This window comes from Hippopotamus amphibius, chromosome 6 (genome assembly GCF_030028045.1).
Source record: "Hippopotamus amphibius kiboko isolate mHipAmp2 chromosome 6, mHipAmp2.hap2, whole genome shotgun sequence".
Classification (NCBI taxonomy): Eukaryota; Metazoa; Chordata; class Mammalia; order Artiodactyla; family Hippopotamidae; genus Hippopotamus; species Hippopotamus amphibius.
This window is the reverse complement of record NC_080191.1, coordinates 2,292,935-2,314,155: the sequence shown is the minus strand read 5'-3', so window position 1 is coordinate 2,314,155 and position 21,221 is coordinate 2,292,935. Positions and strand designations below refer to the sequence as shown.

Below are 21,221 nucleotides of genomic sequence, written 5' to 3'. Positions count from 1 at the left end.
CCTGCTTCCTGTGCTGAAGTTCAAGCTCCTGGAGCTTTCATCTACATCTCTGAGTTCACGTACAACCTCCTGTGTGTAACTGTCCCTGGACCTCACGCCAGAGCTCCTCTTTAGGACAGAAGGAGAAGGAGGAGAAGGAAGAGGAAGAGAGGGAGGAGGGGGAGGGGGAGGAGGGGCCAGCTGTGGGTGGGTGCCAAACACTGCAGGCGGTCTGCGCTTCATGGCTCTCTAATCTTCACCTTAATCCTTCACAAACCTCTCCTCTTCATTTTATCCACGAGGAGACAGACACCCAGAGATTAATTTGAAAAATGATGGGCACGTGGCTGACCCAGATCTAAAGTCAAGAATCTCCAGTTACGGGATCCTCAGTCCCACACTCCGTGTACCTGAAATGAATCTCATTTCCTTCCCCTTAGATCAGTTTCTGTACCTTCTCTGGTTAGAGTATGTCAGGAACTTGGAAGTTTGTTTCCAGTTCTGGTTTCCCCATTTCTGTTGAGGCATCATTTTAATCCCTCTCCCTCTTGCTTTTTACTGGTTTTTCAAAACATCGTTTCTTCTTCATGTTCATCCCAGAAATGCATAAACTTCGGGGTCCGATGGCTTTGTGCCTTGGCTCTTCAAGTTATGAGATGTGTGAACTTGAGGAAGTTGCTTTACCTCTGAGTTTCAGTTTGACAACACCAGCACCCTCTAGGTTTCTCGTGAGGATGAGCAGAACAGGGCGATGGAGACACCGAGACACCTGGGTGTGCGCCCTCAGCCCTGCCAGTCGCTCCCGGACTCGGGGCTGCCTGCCTCCTGGACGGCTTCCTGTCCCTGTCGGTTCTGGGAACTTGCTCCCCGACACTCCACAGCTCACAAAACTCCCACATCTTTGCGTCGTTGCTGAGACCAAGTCCCAGCTCTTCGGCCAGCCTTCCTTGACTTCCCACTGCGGTCCAGCCCCCGCACTGCTCCTGGTCTGGTCCGGGACGATGCTCTCCTGCCACCACGCCTTGGCCCTGCTGCCTGCCCCTCCCCCTCCCCACCTGGCCAGCAGGTCACCCCTCCTGCTGAGCTCTGGCCCCGCCCCCACAGACGCTGGGCTCTCTGCCTGCAGAAGCTTCCCGTCCTCAATACTGTGAACCGCTGCGCACAGCCTCGCTCTCACCGCCTGAACCGTCAGGTGCCTACGCCTCACCTTTCCAACGCGGAAGTTCTTTAAAGGCAGGAAATAAATCACGTACTTTAAAGTGTCTCTGTACGTGGTGTAGGGCACAGGGTCGTCATCTGAAAGTTTAATTTATAGCAGGCAGAGGAGATCCGTGTCCCTGACTCTCTAGCAGTACAATTTTCAGGCTGGATCGTTTAGGGTGTAGAGTAAAAAAGAGCATCAGACTCTGCGGGCCCAAAGCTACAGCACACGCCCTGAACGAGAAAGCCACACAACCTGAAATCTTTCTCAACTCAAAAATGAGGGGTCAGCACGGCTGGTAATTCCCTCTATACAATGCACTCTTGTCCCTAGAGGGGAATTTGCTGGCAGAATTTGATGAATAGCGTTTCCTTATTTCTGTCCGGAGGAAAAGCAACAGAGCCAAACCACAGGCACAGCCCTAAGCCACTGCTGAATGAGACCTCTGTTTCCGAGCTGCTCCACTTCATCCCGCCAGCAGCATGGCTGCTCTACACGGCTTATCCTCCCCGCACCGGCCCCCAGCACCTGTTCTAACTGTTGGCTTTCTTGGGGAGGATGTTTTTTAGACAAAGGTCGTTTTTGTTTGGGTTTTTGTTGTTTGGGACGCACGTCCTTCCTCCAGAAAAGGATCAGAGCTCAGGGTGCAGAGGAGAGGGCGGCTGCAGTTACTCACTGCCGAGGCTCAAACAGCCATTCGCCAGCCCCTCCCACGGCTGCGGGGCTGGCGGGGCTCCGGAGGGGCCCGTCAGGCCGCTACGGTCAGAGCGTGGCTGGGCCCGCGGCGTCCGACGGCTCCACGCAGCTGCCGCTGCCCGGGGGCTCGGCGGGGCTCTCACCACGCTGCCCCCGTGTGGCCTCTCCGCGCGGCCTGGGCTCCCCAGCCCAGCGTGGAGGCCGGCTTCCGAAGAAGCACAGCCCGGTGGGGCGCCGCAAGGCTCCCGTGACCCAGCCGCGGGCATTCCAGACCGTCCCTTCCGACCTAGGCGAGTCAGCAAGGCTGGTCTAGACCCAAGAAGAGGGAAACAGATGTTACCTCTTGACGTGTGACCCGCGCGCTCCTTTCAGAAACAAAGGCACGGAAGCTGGCCGTCGCCAAAGACTGTCTGGCACATGACGCGCGCATCACGTTAAGGTACAGGTAACACGGCCGTCAGCGGGATTCATCTGCCAGGTCCCCACCGCCGCAGCACCCCAGCCACCGAAGCAAGACTCCAGCGTGTTATCCTCAGACCCCGCAAACCATCACCCGCCGCGCCTGCACGGTGGCCGGCAGACATCAGACACAGGCATGGGTCATCGGTGAGGGCCGAGGTCCACCGACATGCCGCAGGCCCTCAGCTTTCCCGCCACACGCCCATCCGCAGACACGGGTCATCCGTGCGTCGCGCATCTTTGGAAATGACCCACAGAGTTGGAGATGTGTGAAATCCTTGTCAGTCCTTAAAGGAACACTCCGTATCAACTGTGAGGAAGTCCATTTGATTGAAAAACTTTCTTTACGAAACTGCTGCCTAAAATCGCTTTAATTTTTCTAATGAAAAAATGTGTCTGTATATAAGCAACACAGACGTCCCAAGCTCCTATTTCTCTTTTTCTTTTTTAATTTTTATTTTACACGGAGTATAGTTGATTCATAACGTTGCGTGAGTCTCAGGTGTCCAGCGAAGTGATTCAGTTCATGTATGTATACATATAGATATGTACACGGATCTATTTTTTTCAAGTTCTTTTCCTATTTAGCTTGTCACGGAATGTTGAGCCGAGTTCCCTGTGCTCTGCCGCAGGCCCTTGTTGGTTGTCTGTTTTAAATACAGTGGTGTGTACATGTGTTTGCTCACAGTCTACACACACTTCCCAAGTTCCTATTTTTCCTTTTAAATTCCTCTTCCGTCTTAAGGGAGCCGCTGTGTTCTCTGTGCCGTGTGGCCGAGACTCCCAGGGCCCTGCAGTTGGAGGAGCTGCCTTTCCACACCCCAGGGGTGAGCCCCGCCAGTTAGAATGAGGGTCCCCGGGAAGCCCAGAGCTACAGGGGCGTGACAACCGGCCTCGCCGCGGGGACACGCACTTCCTGCCTGGCTGTGATGTTGATTTATCACACTGTCCCTGGACTTTGTTCTGGGTGAACGTTTCACCCTTGCTGTCAGACTTTCAGACTGGAAAGTGTTTGCAGAGAACGCATAACCGTAGTCTGCGCTTTTTGCTGTTTATGTGCCTCGCGAGGTCGCGCCAGCGGGCCGCGGCATCTTAATTCAACAGGGGCGAGAGCGCCCGGGACCTCTCATCCGGGAAACTTTCCAGTCGGAGAAGGCAAAGTGGAGCTGAGCTTCCCAAGGATGACGTGTACTGTGGACCTCACGCTGAAGTACAGAAGGACACACGAGGACCCCACAGGCCCCGAGGCCCACAGAGAGGCAGCCCGGGGCCGGGGCGGGAGGGCCACAGGCTCGGGGCTGGAGCCGCTCAGAGGCCACGGCCGAATCCTCGGCTCACCGGCCTCTGGGGGCGGAGAAGGCGTGTGAGGGGCGGTGGTCCCCGCTGGGGCGGCTCCCCCTCCGGCCCCCGTGCTCCTCCGACAGGCGGCCCAGCATCCGCGCGAGGCCCTTGAATCCAGGCAGGAGCGGCGCTGGGGCCTCCCGGCCGGTCGGCCTCCCAGGTGGCCTCACGGTGTCCCTTTTCTCGACACGCTGCGTTCTACGCACGGTTCCTTCTCGGTCCTCAGCAGAGTCAAACCTGTTTCTCTTGTTTTAGGCAGGCCAGGTCCAGGGCCATAACGAGCTACGAGAGGGTTTACCTTCCCACCTTCTTGCTCAATAAGACCATCAAAGGGGATGTCAGAGGGAACGGGCAGAAAAGGTGTGTGCGTGACACCCGTGTCCCCAGATCCCGAGGTGGCCCGTTTCTTCCTCTATCAGGAGCCTGGCCAGGAAGGCAGCCCTTCCAGCAGCTTCCGCCCACAGCAAGAAGCAGGACCTTGGTGGTGGGGGCGGGGAGGGGAGGAGCAGGGGATGTGACGGGCGGCAGAGGGAAGCGTCCTTCCTCTCCATCCAGGGATCAGCAGTCCAGTTCAGGGACCCAGAAGGATGTCACACGGAGGGGACAGGACACTCATGTCCATGGGGAAGCGTAAGCCCCCTGAGGAGGAAAACAAGTCAGGACTTGGCAAGGAGAGAATGTCGGACGGGACTACTGCAACAGTGGGGTCCCGGGACCACAGGTCTGCAAGCATCTCAAGGTCAAAGAGCAAAAGGCTTTTCTTCTATAGGGTCGGGGAAGGAGACAGGCCTGAGGGAAACTCTGCATGGAAGTGTCCTGCGGTGGCCGGAAGGGGGTCCCGCTGTGCTCTGACAATTCTGAGACAGGCTGACAAGGGGGCAGGTCCGTGTTTCAGTGCCGCCCAGGCCTGGGCACAGCCGGCTTCTGGGGTCTGCTGGAAGGAGAGGCCCCTGACACTTCGTCAAGACACAGCAGAGGGCGGGCAGGCTGTGGGCAGCTTGGTCAGCTCAGCAAGAGAAAGGAAGCAGCGGGTGTGGAGGCGGGGACGTGTCAGTCAGCCTGGTCTTGCTTTTTATTGATCTTTGCTATAAAACTGTGCTATAAACCTTTTTATAAAACTATTTCCTGAGACCTGAAACGCAACAAAACACTACATGATGGTGAACACTTTTCTGATTCCAGAATTCTTTTTCCTTTATTCTTTTTAAAATTAATTAATTAATTAATTAATTAACTTTATTTTTATTTTGGGTGCTTTGGGTCTTCACTGCTGTGCGCGGGCTTTCTCTGGTTGTGGCGAGTGGGGGCTACCCTTCGTTGTGGTGTGCGGGCTTCTCAGTGCGGTGGCTTCTCTTGTTGTGGAGCACGGGCTCTAGGTGCGCGGGCTTCAATAGTTGTGGCACACGGGCTCAGTAGTTGTGGCTCGTGGGCTTTGTCGCTTGGAGGCATGTGGGATCTTCCTGGGCCAGGGATCAAACCCATGTCCCCTGCATTCACAGGCGGATTCCTAACCACTGCGCCACCTGGGAAGTCCTTCCTTTATTCTTTTGTTGTTTTTCTAACCACTTGCACTCAAAAATGAGCTCCCCATGTGACTCATCGATGGCTACTCCTCCCATCAGTGTCTATATCTATTGACAGGGCACTCGTCAGGTCTGTCACCCGCCATCTCGTAAAGATCACGTCCCAGCTGTTTAGTGCCTCATGCTTTTCTCTTTTTGAGCCGACATGTGACGTTATGTTTGTCTCAGGTGTACAACACAGTGACTGGATATTCGCACGTGCTGTGGAATGAACTGTAAGTCTGGTGAACGTCCATCACCACAGTGGTGTTTCTGATCCCAAATGATACAATCATACTGTATTTTTATCCCCCTGAACCTAGTGTTTATTGAGCAGCTGCCCTACTCCGGGCACGGTCCTACGTGCGTCACGTGACCTGGGGCTGCTGCCCCACGTGACACTCTGAGGCTGCCCCGTCATGGTCTGAATTGTACAGAGGAGGCGATGAGGGGTGCAGAGGGTCAGGCCCTCCCTGTGGTGCGCAGCTCCGGGGGTGAACCCAGGCAGGGGGACTCCAGAGGCTGCATCACTGACCGCGATGCTCACGTGGCCTTTTCTAAATACTTCTAGATCTTTCCGGGCAGCCAATAAAGTGCCCTTGCTCCCAGAGGTAACTGACCAGGAGAAGGAGTGAGTGTCTGAGCACAAACTCATTGCCACACCTTGAGAAGCCCCTCGGAGTCGTCCCTCTGGGGCATAACACCGCAGGTCCCTCCCTTCTCAGCAGCTTCACCACGGGCTCCAGGGTGTCATATGATTGTTTTATAACCTACAGGATATAAATGGTTAACCATATGTATTTGGGCAAATAGGCGTTCCTTTTACATAGGAAGTGGTAATTCAGCTATTTGCTTTTGGTTAATTCTGGTCTCTCACTGCTTTTTTCTTAATGACCATTAGAAAGTGCATCTGGTTCAGAGTTGCACTGGTGATGTGAGTTCCTGGGGCATCGTGAGGGGTGCGTTACCAAACGGTGCACTTTGGATCACGGCGTTTCTCAAGGTGAGCCCTGCTAAGCCCCCTTGACTCCTTTCAAAAATGTCTTTTCTTCTCTGATACCCGCTTCTAAGGAGTATTAGAAATGGAACTGCTTTACTCTTAAGAATTCCAGAATGCGGGCATGTTGTCTGTGTTTCCACTCAATGAAACATGCTCACTTTCACACGTACAGTGTCCTTACAGTGTTAGGAATGGTACTGTGTGTTCGAGAAGCTCGCTTTCCCTCTAAACGTACAGTAAGTGATTTCATTCTGTTTGCCTCACGCTGGAGCTTGGGTGATGGTTCAGGCACTGCTTCACAGGGTAAAAGTCCACGGGGCATAGGTCTGGAGAGAAATGCAATTCTTTATTAAAATAAGTATACGAAGAGTTTGAAAACCTAAGCCCTGGGCTAAAAAATGTTTCGGAGACGATGCCAAAGGTGATTTATGCACTGAAAGGTAACAAGTGAGTATCTCGAATGGCTGGAGATTGATTGGGAAGGAGCTTGTCAGGCAATCATTTAAAAGAAATTGGGTGGAAATTTTTATGAGACTCAACGCAATACAGAAAAAGCCCTAATAATGGCTGCAAATGCCGCAGTGATTGTGGAGTTAGTGTCTCAAGACCATAAATGAATGCACAGTGGTCTTTAAAAGAGGCTGCCGTAGATTCCCTACAAAGCCTATGGAGTTGCACAAAGTGGATATTGTGGAGATTATACTGTAAAGAAACATATGCATGGTTTGAATTAATTTATCACTAATTCTGGAAATGATTAGAGACATGAGATATAATTTCTGTAAATGAAAAAGAAAATGTAAAAGCGAGCTTTTAAAGAAGCAAAAGGAACCTAAAGAAAAAAAAAGTACAAACCTATACACCGACTACTGGAAAAAACCCCCCGGCTTCTTTCTTAACCGCTTTTATTCAAAAGCAGAAGGAAGCCAGACGAGAGTTTCAGCTCCGCCGCAGTTCATCTAAAAAAGGACAAAACACACTGTGCCCGTGATTCAAATGAATTAAGAGAACCTGCATTTATTGAATACCTACCTTTGTAGTGTGTGAGATTCTGCTATCCATAACGTTTTAAAATAAACATATTATCTAAGATCTTGTGGGACTCTTATAGCCCTTCAGTAAGACCTGCTGGAGACAAGGTGAAGCAGAACGGTGAGTAAGAGACTCACAGCCCTGGAGGACCTGCAGTCTTCCTATCTATAAACTGAGGATAAGTCTACCTTAAAGGGTTTTTGTGAGGCTAAACGAGGTATGAGATGTAAAGCCTAGTGTGTAATTAGAACTTAATTTAAAGCCTGCGCACCCATCCTCATGCACTCAACAAGCATACACATTCACACACACGTACATACATGTACATATGTATACTCAACATGCACGCACACGTACACACACACATTTAGTTCCTGTTTCTTGTCTCGTGGGCCATTACCACTGATGAAAAATAAGCACAGATTTAAAATCTTCTGCTTTAATTTTAACAGTTAAACTTGTTACTAAATTTGTTGAAATCAAAAATTGAAGTTTTCCTTGATGAGAATATTTTGATAAATATATTAATGTTTTCCCTGCATTTAACTTTCGTGGGTGGATTCTGCCCTTGGCCAAATGGACGAAAAGTTGGAGTTGGTCTGTCACCCGCCCCCTTCTGCTTTTTCAGCCACCTCCTCTCTTCTCTCGGGGACCTTACTTCCCTTTTGCTGTCACCCACTCCTGGTCCCAGCGGAGAGCAGCCCGGTAATTGACAGAGGCTCTCCTTGGTCCACTGACACCAGCTAAGACGCTGGCTGCTGGCGACCTAGACTCTTTCCTACCTGTCTCTGGTCCTCTGCAAAGTCCAGAGAAGTGTCTTCTGTGAAGTGGAGGCCCTGGGGGCAGCCTCTGGTGGGTTTGAGAGAAGCTGTGTGGGGAGAAGGGGCACTGTCTGGGGTGGGCTGTGAGGCCTCCAGCTTGCGGGGCTGTTCTGATTTTCAAGACACATATTGTTAGGCATTCTTTTCATTTTTGAATGAAGTAGTCAATTAGCTGTTAGTTTCTGAGATACCCTCTTTTGCATATTGTACCTAATGAAAATGTAGGAAGCCACATTGTTTAATTGCAAAAAAAAAATGTAAATTAGCACTTAAAATACTATCTTAAAAATGTTAATCTAACTAAGTTACATTGTGTTTTCCTTGAAGTAACACTTTCTTTTCATGGGTGGTAACAAAATCTTTGAAAAGTGACAACTGAGAGGCAGACGCTCCCACCATGTGCCTACATTTATTTAATCTTGGGATTTTAGCACCTTTACTATTTTCAAAAAATTTTTATTTATTTATTTATTCATTGGCTGCATTGGGTCTTTGTTGCTATGCATGGGCTTTCTCTAGTTGCGGGGAGCTGGGGCTACTCTTCTTTGTGGTGTGTGGGCTGCTCATTGCCGTGGCTTCTCTTGCTGCGGAGCACGGGCTCTAGGCGTGTGGGCTTCGGTAGTTGTGGCACATGGGCTCAGTAGTCGCGTCTCGAAAGCTGTACAGTGCAGGCTTAGTAATTGTGGCACACGGGCTCAGTTGCTCCATGGCATGTGGGATCTTCCTGGCCCAGGGATCGAATCTGTGTCCCCTGCATTGGCAGGTGAATTCTTAAGCACTGCACCACCAGGGAAGTCCAGCACATTTACTTTTCATTTAAAAGGGTAATATATTTGTAGTTTGAAATCTTAAGTGCAAAAGTCATGCAGAGTTTCACTATGTGTCTCTAAAAAAGGAGGGAAAGCCATTCAAAGACATACCTTTGAATAACAGATGATTTCTAAGTATGTCTGCGACAAGAAAGAAACCCTCAGGAGTTAGTGCGAGGCCTGTGCACTTTTCCTTTCCTGCAGTTTCTGAGTGGTGGGTACACGCCTGGTTGGAGGCGGGCGTGGAGGCCGGCTTGCTGCCTAAAGACGGGATCGTTTGCCTCGGTGACATCTCTCTCCACGCTGGCCCCGACAGGCAGTGCCCGCGCTGGACAGAGCCCGGAGCTGCCGGCCGGGCCGCATGTGCACCTGGCATTTATACTCGTCTTGGAAGGAAGGAAGGGAGGGACAGCTCCTCTAGGCCAGCTCTTTCCAAAGTGTTTTCCAGAGAACACTGACCCTACAGGTTCCGTGGGTGAGCAGGTTGGGAAGTGGTGGTTACCCAGCAGGGCTCCGAAGAGCCTTTGGGATAAATATCCAAGAGGAGGATGCAGGAGGTAGCGTCTCCCCGGATGATTCAGCCCCAGAGCAATCTTCCCCCTGCTCTTCCTCTCCCCGCTCTCCCGCTGGTCTCTGTACCCAGAGCATCTCCCAGGAACTCACGTCTAAATGCGGATCTAAATTCCAACAAGCTAAGTTGCTGGATGCTGGAATTCCTGACAAAGCCGCAGTTCTCACACACGCGCGCGCACACACACACACACACACACACCCCACACGTGCAGCAGAGTCCCCTGGAGATGGTGAGGAGGGGGCGGGTGAATGGCCACGGCAGACAGGCCCAGGACTCTGGAGCTAACCTGCCCCCTAACTGCACTGATGGCTCAAAAGACCGAGGCAGGCATAAGCACAGGGCGACGTCCCTTGCTGGAGGGGTCCTGAACCATCAGACCCCGCTCACCGAATGCAGGGTTTGGTTTCAGATCAGTATGAAGTGTTATGAGCGGTACCTGTGAAAACACCGTTCTCAGGGCTCCGCTTTTTCCACCCCCGCGCACAGCACAGCTCGAAGCTGCCTTTTCCCACGCCCCGCACCCGCCCATGCACGGGCTCCAGTGCCCGCTCCACTCCAGGTTTACCTGCGGTGACACATCCGGCACACGGGGGTCGTCTGCCTCCAGGCTTCTCAGTCGGGGACTCCGCTAGCAGATGAGCTTAGTGTGGTTCCAAGGAGGCCGGCCAAGGTTAGTCCTGCGGGGTCTCCGGCTGGAAGGCAGAGCTGCACCTGCTTCAACCGTTTCCTCTTCGAAGAGCTCATCGGCAGAGACGCGGATTGAGCAGGGCTGACCCACCTCACACCCACCCGTGTCCCGTGAGGACTTGCCCCGTGCATGACAGAGAGTTTGCCGCGCCCCAAGGAAGCCCGAGCCGTCCTTACTGAATGGTTCAGACAGTCTTCACAGCGTTCCGTCAGCTCTGCTGATACCCTCTGCACTCAGTGGGCACACTCTTCCCCTTTGGGGGGAGGTGTGAGCCTGGACCCTCTTCCAAATGCCCCCTTGCTGGCGGCTGCTGATCTCCCTCCTACCTGGAGCTCCATCTTCGCAGGTGGAGCATCTCCAGTTCTGACACACAGGGGGCGGGCGGGGGGTCTACCTTCACCACCATGGCCGCTTGGCTTCAACTGATTCCAGCCGGCCTTTTTTTTTTCCCGTAGCTCAACTCAAAATTACTGTGTAAGTCTGAGCAGTGTAGCCTTGATGAAACTACCACGTACCTCATTCTAAACCTTACAATAACTTGGCCTCAAAATTAAACATCAGTTACTTTTAACAGCCTACATTTACTGAGCATTGTTTTAGTTTTTCTTGCCGCCATACAAATGACCACACATATGTTACTCTTACTTCATTAGAGAAGGTACAGAAATCGCTATTTTTACATGTTTTAATGTCACGTTTTCATAACAGAAAGTCCGCAGATTCTTTCTCCAAAAAGCTGACTATTGCTACCTCAAAATTTGAGGTAATTTACTTGAGAAAAAAAGGCTCTGTGCATGCTGCAGTGACCCTGTTGCTAATCTGTCACCAGCACAATTTCTTCTGAACAACTCACATGGTTTTTGTAATGAAAATGGTGGTCTGGGGCAGGGTGAATCACTTCCAGTTACTGCAAGCGCCTGGGATACACGTCACCCTGTTAGCAATCTTTTTTGAGAACACTGATTCTTAACCACAACAGCTTCACATTTTCACCATCCAGATTTGTACATACACAACAGGCACGTAACACTAGCCCCGAAAGACATGGAATTTACAAATTTGGGTTACTGTGATGTATTCTGCCATCCTAACCAGAAATAAGAGTAAATCAAAGGAAATTAAAATTAGTCTCAGGAATGGATGAAATTCAGACCAAACATCTAAAGTCTCTGCTTAGAGCACCGCCCCCGACATGGCCGGAACATCTGGTTTCCCACGGCACCAGCGGAGACCCTCCTGCCGACATTCACGGCAAAGCCTGTCCTGCGCCTGGCCTTCCCTTCCCTGAGAAGGACCCCCTTGTTTTTCTGCATACCCCGCTATCATTGCTAGGATTGCACAGCTTCATAATGATGTGTTTACCCGACAGCTTCTTGAAGCTGGAGCTTTGGTTCAATGCATCTTTGCATCTTCAGTGTCTCTGCTTGGTAGACATTCATAAACATTTGTTGAACTGAGTTCAGAAAACATTATCTGTCACAGTGTGGTTAAGAAATGTCTTCCCTAAGTGGCGTTCCAGCTGGGCCCAGCCTGCTGCGTCATTCCTTACCGCATTTTAACAGGGCTGCCACTCCCACCGTTGGACACCCCACATCCATATGGTATGAAGGCCTGACCCCCACGCCACTGCGTCTCACCCAGTACCCAGTCGACGCCCCAGGTCTGGCCTCCGTCTGGGCTCGGTGCCCTCAAGGCTCCCCAGCAGTGCAGTCTCCACAGCAGCCCTTTGACCCCGCTCCCATGGTGTCCCCTCCTGCTCTGCTTCCAGCCCCCTGCGCGTGCACCTGTACCCCATCCCTCAGTCTGCACCTTTTCCTCCTTCCGGAGTCCTCGACCGTCTTCTTCCCACAAACCTTCCATAACCTGCTCGGTCCCCAGTGAGGCCCGGTGCCCTGCGTCAGCGCATTTGTGTGGAACTGTGCACGGTTATTTTTATTAGTTTTTTGAGGCATAATTTATAACAATAGATATCACCAATTTGACGCACACCCTTGAGTGGATTCTGACAACAGTCACCCTGACAGAGAACCATCTCCATCACCACAAAAAGGTCCCAGAGCTTGGCTCCCGCCGATCTCTTCTTCCCATCCCCCACCACTGACTTGGTTTCTGCCACTTTTGTTTCGCTTTTTCTAGAATTTCATGTAAATGGAATAATGCGGTACATGGTCTTAGATGTTTGAATTCTTTACCCGGAAGAATGCTTTTGAGGTTCACGCGTGTGGAGAGGTCATCAGTAGGCACGTCTCCTCTTCGGGCTGTGTTCTAGTAGGTGGATGGGGTCAGTTTACATATCTGCTCCTCCCTGATGGGCACTGGGGTTCTTTCCAGTCTGGGGCTGTTGAGAATAAACCTTTGAATACAAGTGTTTCATTTTCATTCTCCCCGGTGAACACGCAGGGGTCACTTGTGGTTCACGTGGTGTGTGTGTAACTGAAGAGAGACCTTGCCTTGTCTTCTCAGAGTGTGTCTCTGAGTTGCATTCCCACCACGTCGGTGAGGACGCAAGGCTCCACACCTTCTTCCACACTCTTGTTTGCCTTTTGGATTTTAGCCACTCTGGTGAGCATGAACTGACTCCTCATTGCAGTTTTAATTTGCATTTTCCTAATAACTGATGACATGGAGTGCCTTTCCTTGTGCTTATAAATACATCTGTGTGTTTTCTATGTATTTTCTTTGGTGAATCGACTTGAAAGTCTTTGCCTGATTCTTCTTGAGTTGTTTGTCTTCTGGACATTGAGGTGTAAGAATTCTTTGAATATGCTGCCACAATGATCTGATATAAATTCGCAACATTTCCCCCATTCAATGATCTTTTTCATTTTCTGAAGTCTTTTGAAGAGTGGACGTTTTAAATTCTGATCAGTTGCAATTTATCAATTTTATAATAGTTTATGCTTTGAGCAATTTATATAAGAAATCTCTTTCATTCCCAAGGGCATGACAATTTTCTCCTATGTTTTCTTCTAGATGTTTTATGGTTTTAGCTCCCACGTGCAGATCTATAAAACTATTCTGAATTATATTTTTGCCTATGGTATGAGGTAAGGGGTATGGATCAAATTTTATACATGAATATCCAGTTGTTCTGACACCATTTACTGAAAAGACTGTTTTTCCTACTGAATTACTTTGATACTTTAGTTAAAAATAAGTCTCTATTCTGTTCCACTGATGTATGTATCTGTCCTCTTACCAGTACCACACTGTCATGACTACTGTAACTTCGTAGTAAGTCTTGAAATCAGGTATTGTGAGTCCTACAATTTTGTTCTCTCTTTCAAAGTTGTTTTGCCTATTCTAAATCCCTTGAATTTCTTAATAAATTTTACATTTACCTTAATTTCTACAAAAACCTTTGCCACAATTTTGATTTGGGTTTTGTTGTAACTGTAGATCAATTTGAAGAGAACTGACATTTTAACAATATTGAATTGTTTAATCGTAAATACGAAGTCTCTCCATTAATTTAGATTATTTAATCTCTCTCAGCAATGTTTTGTAGTTTTCAGGATATGCATAAATTTTGGTGAATGTATTCATAAGTATTTCATTTCATGTTTTCTGATGCTATTATAATTGTGTTTTCAGTTTCAATTTCCAAACGTTGCTGGGGTATAGAATTACAGTTGATTTGTGTATATCAGCAGTGTCCAATCTGATGTTAATCCCAATCAGTGTATCTTTTTAATTTGTTTTTTGTTTTGTTTTGTTTTTTGCTGCGTTGGATTTTTATTGCTGCACATGGGCTTTCTCTAGTTGCAGTGAGCAGGGGCTACTCTTTGTTTTGGTGCTTGGGCTTCTCATTGCAGTGGCCTCTCTTGTTGCAGAGCACAGGCTCTAGGTGCACAGGCTCAGTAGTTGTGGCATACAGGCCCTAACGCGTGCAGGCTTCAGTAGTTGTGGCTCACAGGCTTAGTTGCTCCTCAGCATGTGGGATCTCTCCGGACCGGGGATCAAACTCATGTCCCTTGCGTTGGCAGGCAGATTCTTAACCACTGTGCCACCAGGGAAGTCCTTTATTTATATTTATATTTATTTATTTATTTATTTACTTACTTATTTATTTATTTATTTATTTATTTATTTTTGCTGCACCGCAGGCATGCAGGGTCTTAGTTTCCTGACCAGGGATCAAACCTGCCCCCCTTGCAGTGGAAGTGCGGATTCGTAACCACTGGATCGCTAGGGAAGTCCCCCAGTCAGTGTATTTCCATTTTACATAATGTGTATTTCACCTGCAGGATCTTTCTTTAGGTCTTTTTTATCTTTCACGACACTCCTCACGGTTATACTTTCCTCTACCTTCTTGATCACCTGGAGTGTATTTACAGTAGCTGTTAGAACATCTTTTTCTGCTAATTCTGTCATCTCTGTCATTTTTCTGTTTCTCTGTATAGATCATGGGTCATACTTTCCTGTTATTTTAAATGTCTGCGCCTTAGTCCGTTTGAGCTGCTATAACAAATTACCGTAGATTGAGTGGCTTAAACAGCGAAGGTTTTATTTCTCACGGTTCTAGGGGTTGGGAAATCCAAGGTCAAGGCCCCAGCAGATCCCGGTCTGACGAAAGCCTGCTTCCTGGCTTGCAGTCTCCGCACTGTGTCCCCAGGGGGCGGAGAGCAGCCAGAGGGGAAGCAGGTGCTCAAGTGGAATCCCATCGCGGTGGTGGGGGCGGGGGCGGGGGCGGGGGCGGGGCGGGGTGGAGCGGGGGTGGGGGAGGGGGGGCCCACGTCCACACCCCATCACACCGGGAGCTCGGCTGCAGCTCGTGCAGACGCTCCGTCTACAGTGGTCTGGAAGGTTTTGTTTGGGTGCCTGACATTATGAATTTTACATGTTGAAGGCTGAATTTTATTTCTCTAAATAATTTTGGGCTTTATTGTGGAATGTAGTTGTATTATTGGAATCAGGGGTCACGTGAGGCTTTCTCTCAGGCTTTGTTACAGCAGGTCCAGAGCTGCATGTAGGTCGGATTATTTTAACCCCACTGCCCCCAAGGCGGCACCGTTCTGAGGGTGCTCCCAGGGCCCTGCGACAGGGGTGTGCTGGTGCCGAAATCCCCCTGTGTTTACCGGTGCCAGAGAGAAACGCCGAGACGGCTTTGGGTGAAGTAGAAAAGAGTAGCCCTTATTGCTTTGCCAGGCAAAGGGGGCGACGGCAGGCCAGTGCCCAAGATGTGCCCTCCCTTGAGAGAGAGAAGGAAAGGCGCCTACAGTCTAGGCTGGGAAATCGGGCCGCAGACAAGGGTGAGCGTGCAGATCCTTCTTCACTTCAGGGAAGTTTCAACACCGTCAAAGCTGGCGCCAGGCGGTCCCGGGACGGGCTCTGGTGGTCCGGGGACGGGCTCTGGTGGTCCTTGAGGCAACTGCGCCGCGGTGTTTTTCCGGAATGAATGCCCACAAAGCGGGGGGTAGTTAGTGAGTGTTCTCTTCAAGGAGTGAACACCAGGTGCACAGTACAATTCTAACCAGAAAACAATCGTTTTCAATCTATAGTTAAGCAAAAAGAAACAGAAAAAAAGGTATCTGTGAGAGAGAGCGGCTGGATGGGCTGAAAGAGGAAAGGTGAACGTGGTGGAGGCCGTCAAGGAATTTCTGCTGCGGCCGCGCCCTGCGTGGGAGAGCTGGCTCCAGCCTGGGGTGGGGTGGGGGGGGGGTCTGCCTCCTGCTTCCTCTCGAGGACGCTGCCCTGCAGGTCTGCTCATTTGTGTGTGAGTAGGGCCTCCTCTCTCAGCCGCATGCCTCCCGGAATGCTGGTCCCATCTCCTCAACTCGGCGAGGAGGCCACTCTCTGGTGACCCCCCTGCTCTGCACTTGGGACCTGCTCCCCAGGAGAGCTGGGGGCTTCGCAGAGCTCAGACCACTGCCCACCTCACACTTCTCCTGTCAGGGACCAGAGTCCTGTGACGTCCGTTACCCAGTGTCTGAAAACTGTGACTTAGTACTCGTTATAGGCTTTTTTGTTGTTCAATGCAGCAGGGTGCCTTTGGTCTCTGCTAATCCGTCATGGCTGGAAACACACGTCTTGGGGTCATGCTTTGATTAATATGCTTAATCTGATAATCTGATCTCTGTGCTTACCTCCTCATATACTTTTGCAACAGAGGAGCTCTGTGTTGAGCGTCTTCTGCATGCTCTGAAGTGCCCGTTAGAACTCTGCACCTGCAGGTGACGGCCAAGTGCAGGGTGAGCCTAGCCTCCCTGCAGTCCTGTGTCCAGAGTGGGGACCAGCGGCAGCGAGACCCAGTCTCCAGGTGTCGGGGAAGGCGTGGGTCCGGGCCACCTGATCTGTGATTGTGAAACAACAACCGGAGGATCCAATGATACAAGAAGTGTGTCCAGGGAACCCTCCAGGGTGACCTCTGTGTTATACCAAGTGCCTCCTCCAGGTGTCAGTGTTGACTCCGTAGGTGGGGACAGACTGGGCACAGCTGGACGGGTCACAGGCAAGTTCCCCTCCTGTCTGAGCGTCTGAGGCCTGCACTTCTGCTGTTTCTCCCTCTTCCTGGCCTTGCTCGGCCACGTGGTGGGGGGTGCCGAGGGAGGAGAGTGTGTGCATGTCGCACGAGAGTATCGGGGTTGCAGGCTCGGGGGCTCGCCAGGGGTGGGGCTGGGTAGCAGGATGAGGAGTGGTACAGGTGAAGGAGGGGGCGCGAGGACAGGAGGAGCACACGGTCCTGCCTCCCGCCCTGCTGGCGTCACATGACAGATTTCAGAGCCCTCCGTGCTGAGGCTCCAGCACCGTCCTGTCCTCGTCCCCTGGTGAATTTCCCGAGCTGGACCCCTGCGTCTCCTCCCCTGCATTCCCAGCACATCACACGCGGCATCACGGTTGTCTAGCAGCCGTTTCACAGACACCCGATGCTCAGGAGCCCTTTACGTCCAGAGCGGTCACCTGCAGGGACTCTGTCCTCCCAGGGCCCAGAGCGGTCTGTCCACAGAGCCCTCCCTCACCGTGCCAGCCTGAGCCTTCCTTCCCGAACTCGGGTTTCTGAGGGTTGCGAGGTGTTTGCTCCAGCGGGTGAGTGGTCGTCGGCTAGAGTGCACGCTGGACGTGTCTGTGGCTTTATATAAAACCATGTATATATATACACACACACACAGTCTTTACTAGTATATACAATGCTTTGAGGCTAGGACTATAAATGAGAGTATCCTAGCAACATCTGCACTTCTATAGGTTTTGTGCGGTGTGATCTTGTGGACTGTGATTACACTGAATTTTGCAGGAAGATTTTCTGCAGATGGAATCTGTGGCTTTGCTGGTCCCCGCTCCTCTGTGCTCTAGCTCAGGGGTCCGTGGCTCACAGCCCACGGCGCCACGACTGGCCCGCCCGCGCATCTGCGCAGTTGTCTGTAGCTGCTCTCCCGCTGCCCCGCGGACGTGAGTAGTTGTGTCGGAGACGACGTGACCCGAGGTCCTGAAATACTTACCACCTGGTCCGTCCCCGAGAGAGGCTGCTGACAGCAGTGCTAGACGAGTATTTCTGTGTCGGCACGCTGCACACGCGTGGCGTTAAAACGGAAAGAATTCTATTCCCTTAATCCGCTGGCTCTCTGAGAGTGCTTCACCAGGATGCACTTTGCTTTCTTTCCTTAGACTCACTCCTCTCTTACCCTCGCCGCTGTGAGCCGGAGGAGCTGAACATCCATCCCCTTCCACTCCAGGCCTGGACTTCCTGCCAAGAGCCAGCACCACCATGAGGGCGGTGAGCACCTTCTCCATTTTGGTTGGGAGTATAATTTCGGTCAATGACGGCTCCTTGAAGATCACACGATAGCTAACTCTGTCTTTGTTCGCTTTCCAGGAACCCACGAACGCCACCAACATCTACGACGCCAGCGAGGATTATTTTGGGTCGCCTAACAGCTCAGACTATATGCTGGACGATGAGAGCTTTCTGTGTTCCCTGCAGGAGGTCAGGAACTTCTCCGGGCTGTTTGTGCCACTCGCTTACTCCTTCATATGTGTCTTTGGCCTCCTGGGCAATATTCTGGTGGTGGTCACCTTTGCTTTCTATAAGAAAGCCAAGTCAATGACAGACGTTTATCTCTTGAACATGGCTGTCGCAGATATACTCTTTGTCCTTACCCTCCCGTTCTGGGCAGTCAACCACGCCAGCGGCGAGTGGATCTTCAGCAACGCCATGTGCAAGCTGACGCGGGGCATCTACGCCGTCAACTTTAACTGTGGGATGCTGCTCCTGACCTGTATCAGCCTGGACCGCTACATTGCCATCGTGCAGGCCACCAAGTCCTTCCGGCTCCGGTCCAGAACCTTGGCGCACCACAAAATGATCTGTTTGGTCGTGTGGGTGCTGTCCGTCCTCATCTCCAGCTCCACCTTCACGTTCAACGAGAAATACAAGCTGCAAGGCAGCGACGTCTGCGAGCCCAGGTACCACTCGGTCTCCGAGCCCATCCGGTGGAAGTTGCTGATGCTGGGGCTTCAGCTCCTCTTCGGCTTCTTCATCCCGCTGGTGTTTATGATATTTTGCTACATGTTTATTGTCAAGACCTTGATTCAAGCTCAGAATTCTAAAAGGCACAGAGCCATCCGCGTGATCATCGCAGTGGTCCTCGTGTTTCTGGCTTGCCAGATCCCGCACAACATGGTGCTTCTTGTGACGGCCGTGAACCTGGGCAGGACGGACCGCTCGTGCAGCAGCGAGAGGCTGCTGGGCTACACCAAGAACGTCACCGAGGTCCTGGCTTTCCTGCACTGCTGCCTCAACCCGGTGCTCTACGCCTTCATCGGTCAGAAGTTTAGAAGCTACTTTCTGAAGATCATGAAGGACCTGTGGTGTGTGAGGAGGAAGCAGAAGGCGGCGGGCTTCTCCTGCTCCCGGCTGCACTCGGACACCTTCATCTCCCGGCAGAACAGCGAGACAGTGGACAACGACAACCCATCCTCCTTCACCATGTGATACCCTGCGCCCAGGCTCGGCACAGGTTAAAGAGACAGGACAAAAATGTACGGAGAATGTGGAAAAGAAGCAAAGGCGAGCGGGGTCTTTCCTGCAGGATCAGGGCTGCATGTGCTCTGGGTGCCGGCGGGCGCTGACGGGCATCACCCCTGAAACTCACTTGCCCGGGGAAGCTCTGTGCCCCCGTCCCTGAGGCTGGCATTCCCGCAACACAGGCTTTGGGAAACACTGGATGAAAACAATTCGCTTATAAAATGTGAACCCTCTCAGGGATATTCATGAAGCAGCCCTAGACCACAGTCTCTTCTGGTCATGGCAAAACGTCCCATGGCTGAAAAAACCAACATGGAAAAAACAAATGAAACCCTCACGTAACTCATTTTAGGCAAAAGGTTAAACATTTTTTCCAGTGCAATGGTTATTGTTGGTAATCATAGCAGCAAAATGGGCAGGCTTGAGCTTTATATCCTTTCCTTGTGAAAAAGTGTGAGCTTTTCCTCATTTCTCATGCATGAGATCGTAAAAAAGCAGAAGGAAAGCTAGCTCAGAGACAGAAGAGGTGGCTGTGTAAGTACTAGGATGCTTGCCACGGTGGGTAAGTCAGCTCAGATAGTAACAGGTCGTCAGGAAGAGTAAGTTTGCCTTATTTCCCTCCGTGATTGGTAATTCTCTAAAAATTCATTAGACTGCATGCATGTAGCATACAGAAAGGGCTTAATAAATATTTGTTTAACAAAACATAGTAAAATTGGAGCTTATAGTGCAGTTTAAACTGTTAGCTGCTTAAATATTTTTTTTAATAAATAGAATAATTTTTAAAAAAGAACCAGGAAACTTTACTGAGACCATAACGAAAGAACTTTGGTTCATTTCCACCATGGAGCTGAAAGAAGAGGCGCGGAGGGGACTCTGGTTGTGACGAGTTTCAAAGTGGCTGGCGGAGAGCTCGGACTGAGTCGGCTTCTGCTGCAGGAAAGTGGTTTCACCTAAAGTCTGAGGTTAGCCATGGAATCAGATCTTAACAGCTCTCTTTGGCCTCACTGAAAGTTCATAGAACTCAAGTTTTGAAAGTGCTTTGTAAATATATGAACCTAAGTGGAAAGGCATCAATATATCTTACGAAAACACACATGTGGGACGTCCCTGGCGGTCCAGGGGTTAGGACTCTGTGCTCTCACTGCAGGGGGCCTGGCTTTGGTCCCTGGTCGGGGAGCTAGGATCCCACAAGGCTTGAGGCATGGCCAAAGAAACAAAACACACAAACAAGCAGAAAACCCCACAAGTGCATATTAGAAAGTCCCTGACATGGACTGCGAAGATAGTGATGTGTTTTTAATGTGTTATTTGAAACTTTGTTCTTCCAAGCTTCAGCTACATCCCTACGTGAAATTCAGTGTGATCTCTTAAGACCCAGAGCCTGTATTTTTAAAACATGGTTTTGGCTTTGCAAAATAAAGCTGTTCTATGGGTGAAGCGGGAGTTGTCTTCCAGGCTCAGGGTTCTGACCAGGAGACCCTGGTGTTCAGGGGTCCCACGTCCTTCAAATCTGTTAGCGTGTGACTCCAGAAATCAAAGCAGAGGAGGCATTACTCAGATGCTTCTTTCGGTTTGACCAGAGCACAGGTGTGCGATCCGTGAAAGTGTGTTTCTACACTGGCACCAAAACATCGTGCGGACTTGGTGCAGCTGGAATCAAGCTCTTCTGCATCTAGGTCTCCAGGGGAGTGAAGCTTGCTTCTTTATGCAATAACCCTCTTCAAATTTCAGCCATAATGAATAAAGATGTTTCTAAAATGTGCTACATACTTTATTTCATTAAATGGCATCCTTTAATGTAATTTACCTAAACACCTAATTTCAAACACGTGAGAATTCATTTCCTTTCTGATAAGGTAGGTTCCAGGTAGTCATTCCCAGTTCAGGTTTTCAGTTTTCAGGTGCGTGTCCCCCTAAAATGAGGATGACAGTGGACGCTGTGGTCCTGGCCAGCCGCCCCCACCTGTTCAGCCTCAGTAACTGAGCCCTGATCATCCGACCACTGATGGCCCTCCTCTGAGAGCCTCCTCTGGCCAGTCTGCCGCCCTCCATCCCGCCTTGGGGGAGGGAGCTGCTCCCACCTCCCCTCCC

General features: G+C 50.7%; 1 protein-coding gene across 2 annotated transcripts; it reads left to right on the top strand.

The window, feature by feature from the left end:
* Nucleotides 1-4,281: 4,281 nt before the first annotated feature.
* Nucleotides 4,282-19,122, top strand: CCR6 (C-C motif chemokine receptor 6). 2 transcript variants are annotated; one of them, XM_057739901.1, is made up of 3 exons: nt 4,282-4,397; nt 17,768-17,876; nt 17,976-19,122. In XM_057739901.1, exons 2-3 carry the CDS (start codon nt 17,868-17,870, stop codon nt 19,092-19,094), a joined length of 1,128 nt encoding a protein of 375 aa, XP_057595884.1. In that variant the 5' UTR covers nt 4,282-4,397; nt 17,768-17,867; the 3' UTR covers nt 19,095-19,122. The 2 variants fall into 2 exon arrangements, with proteins under 2 accessions (XP_057595884.1, XP_057595885.1); XM_057739902.1 differs by lacking the exon at nt 4,282-4,397 and adding an exon at nt 6,231-6,241.
* Nucleotides 19,123-21,221: the final 2,099 nt, after the last annotated feature.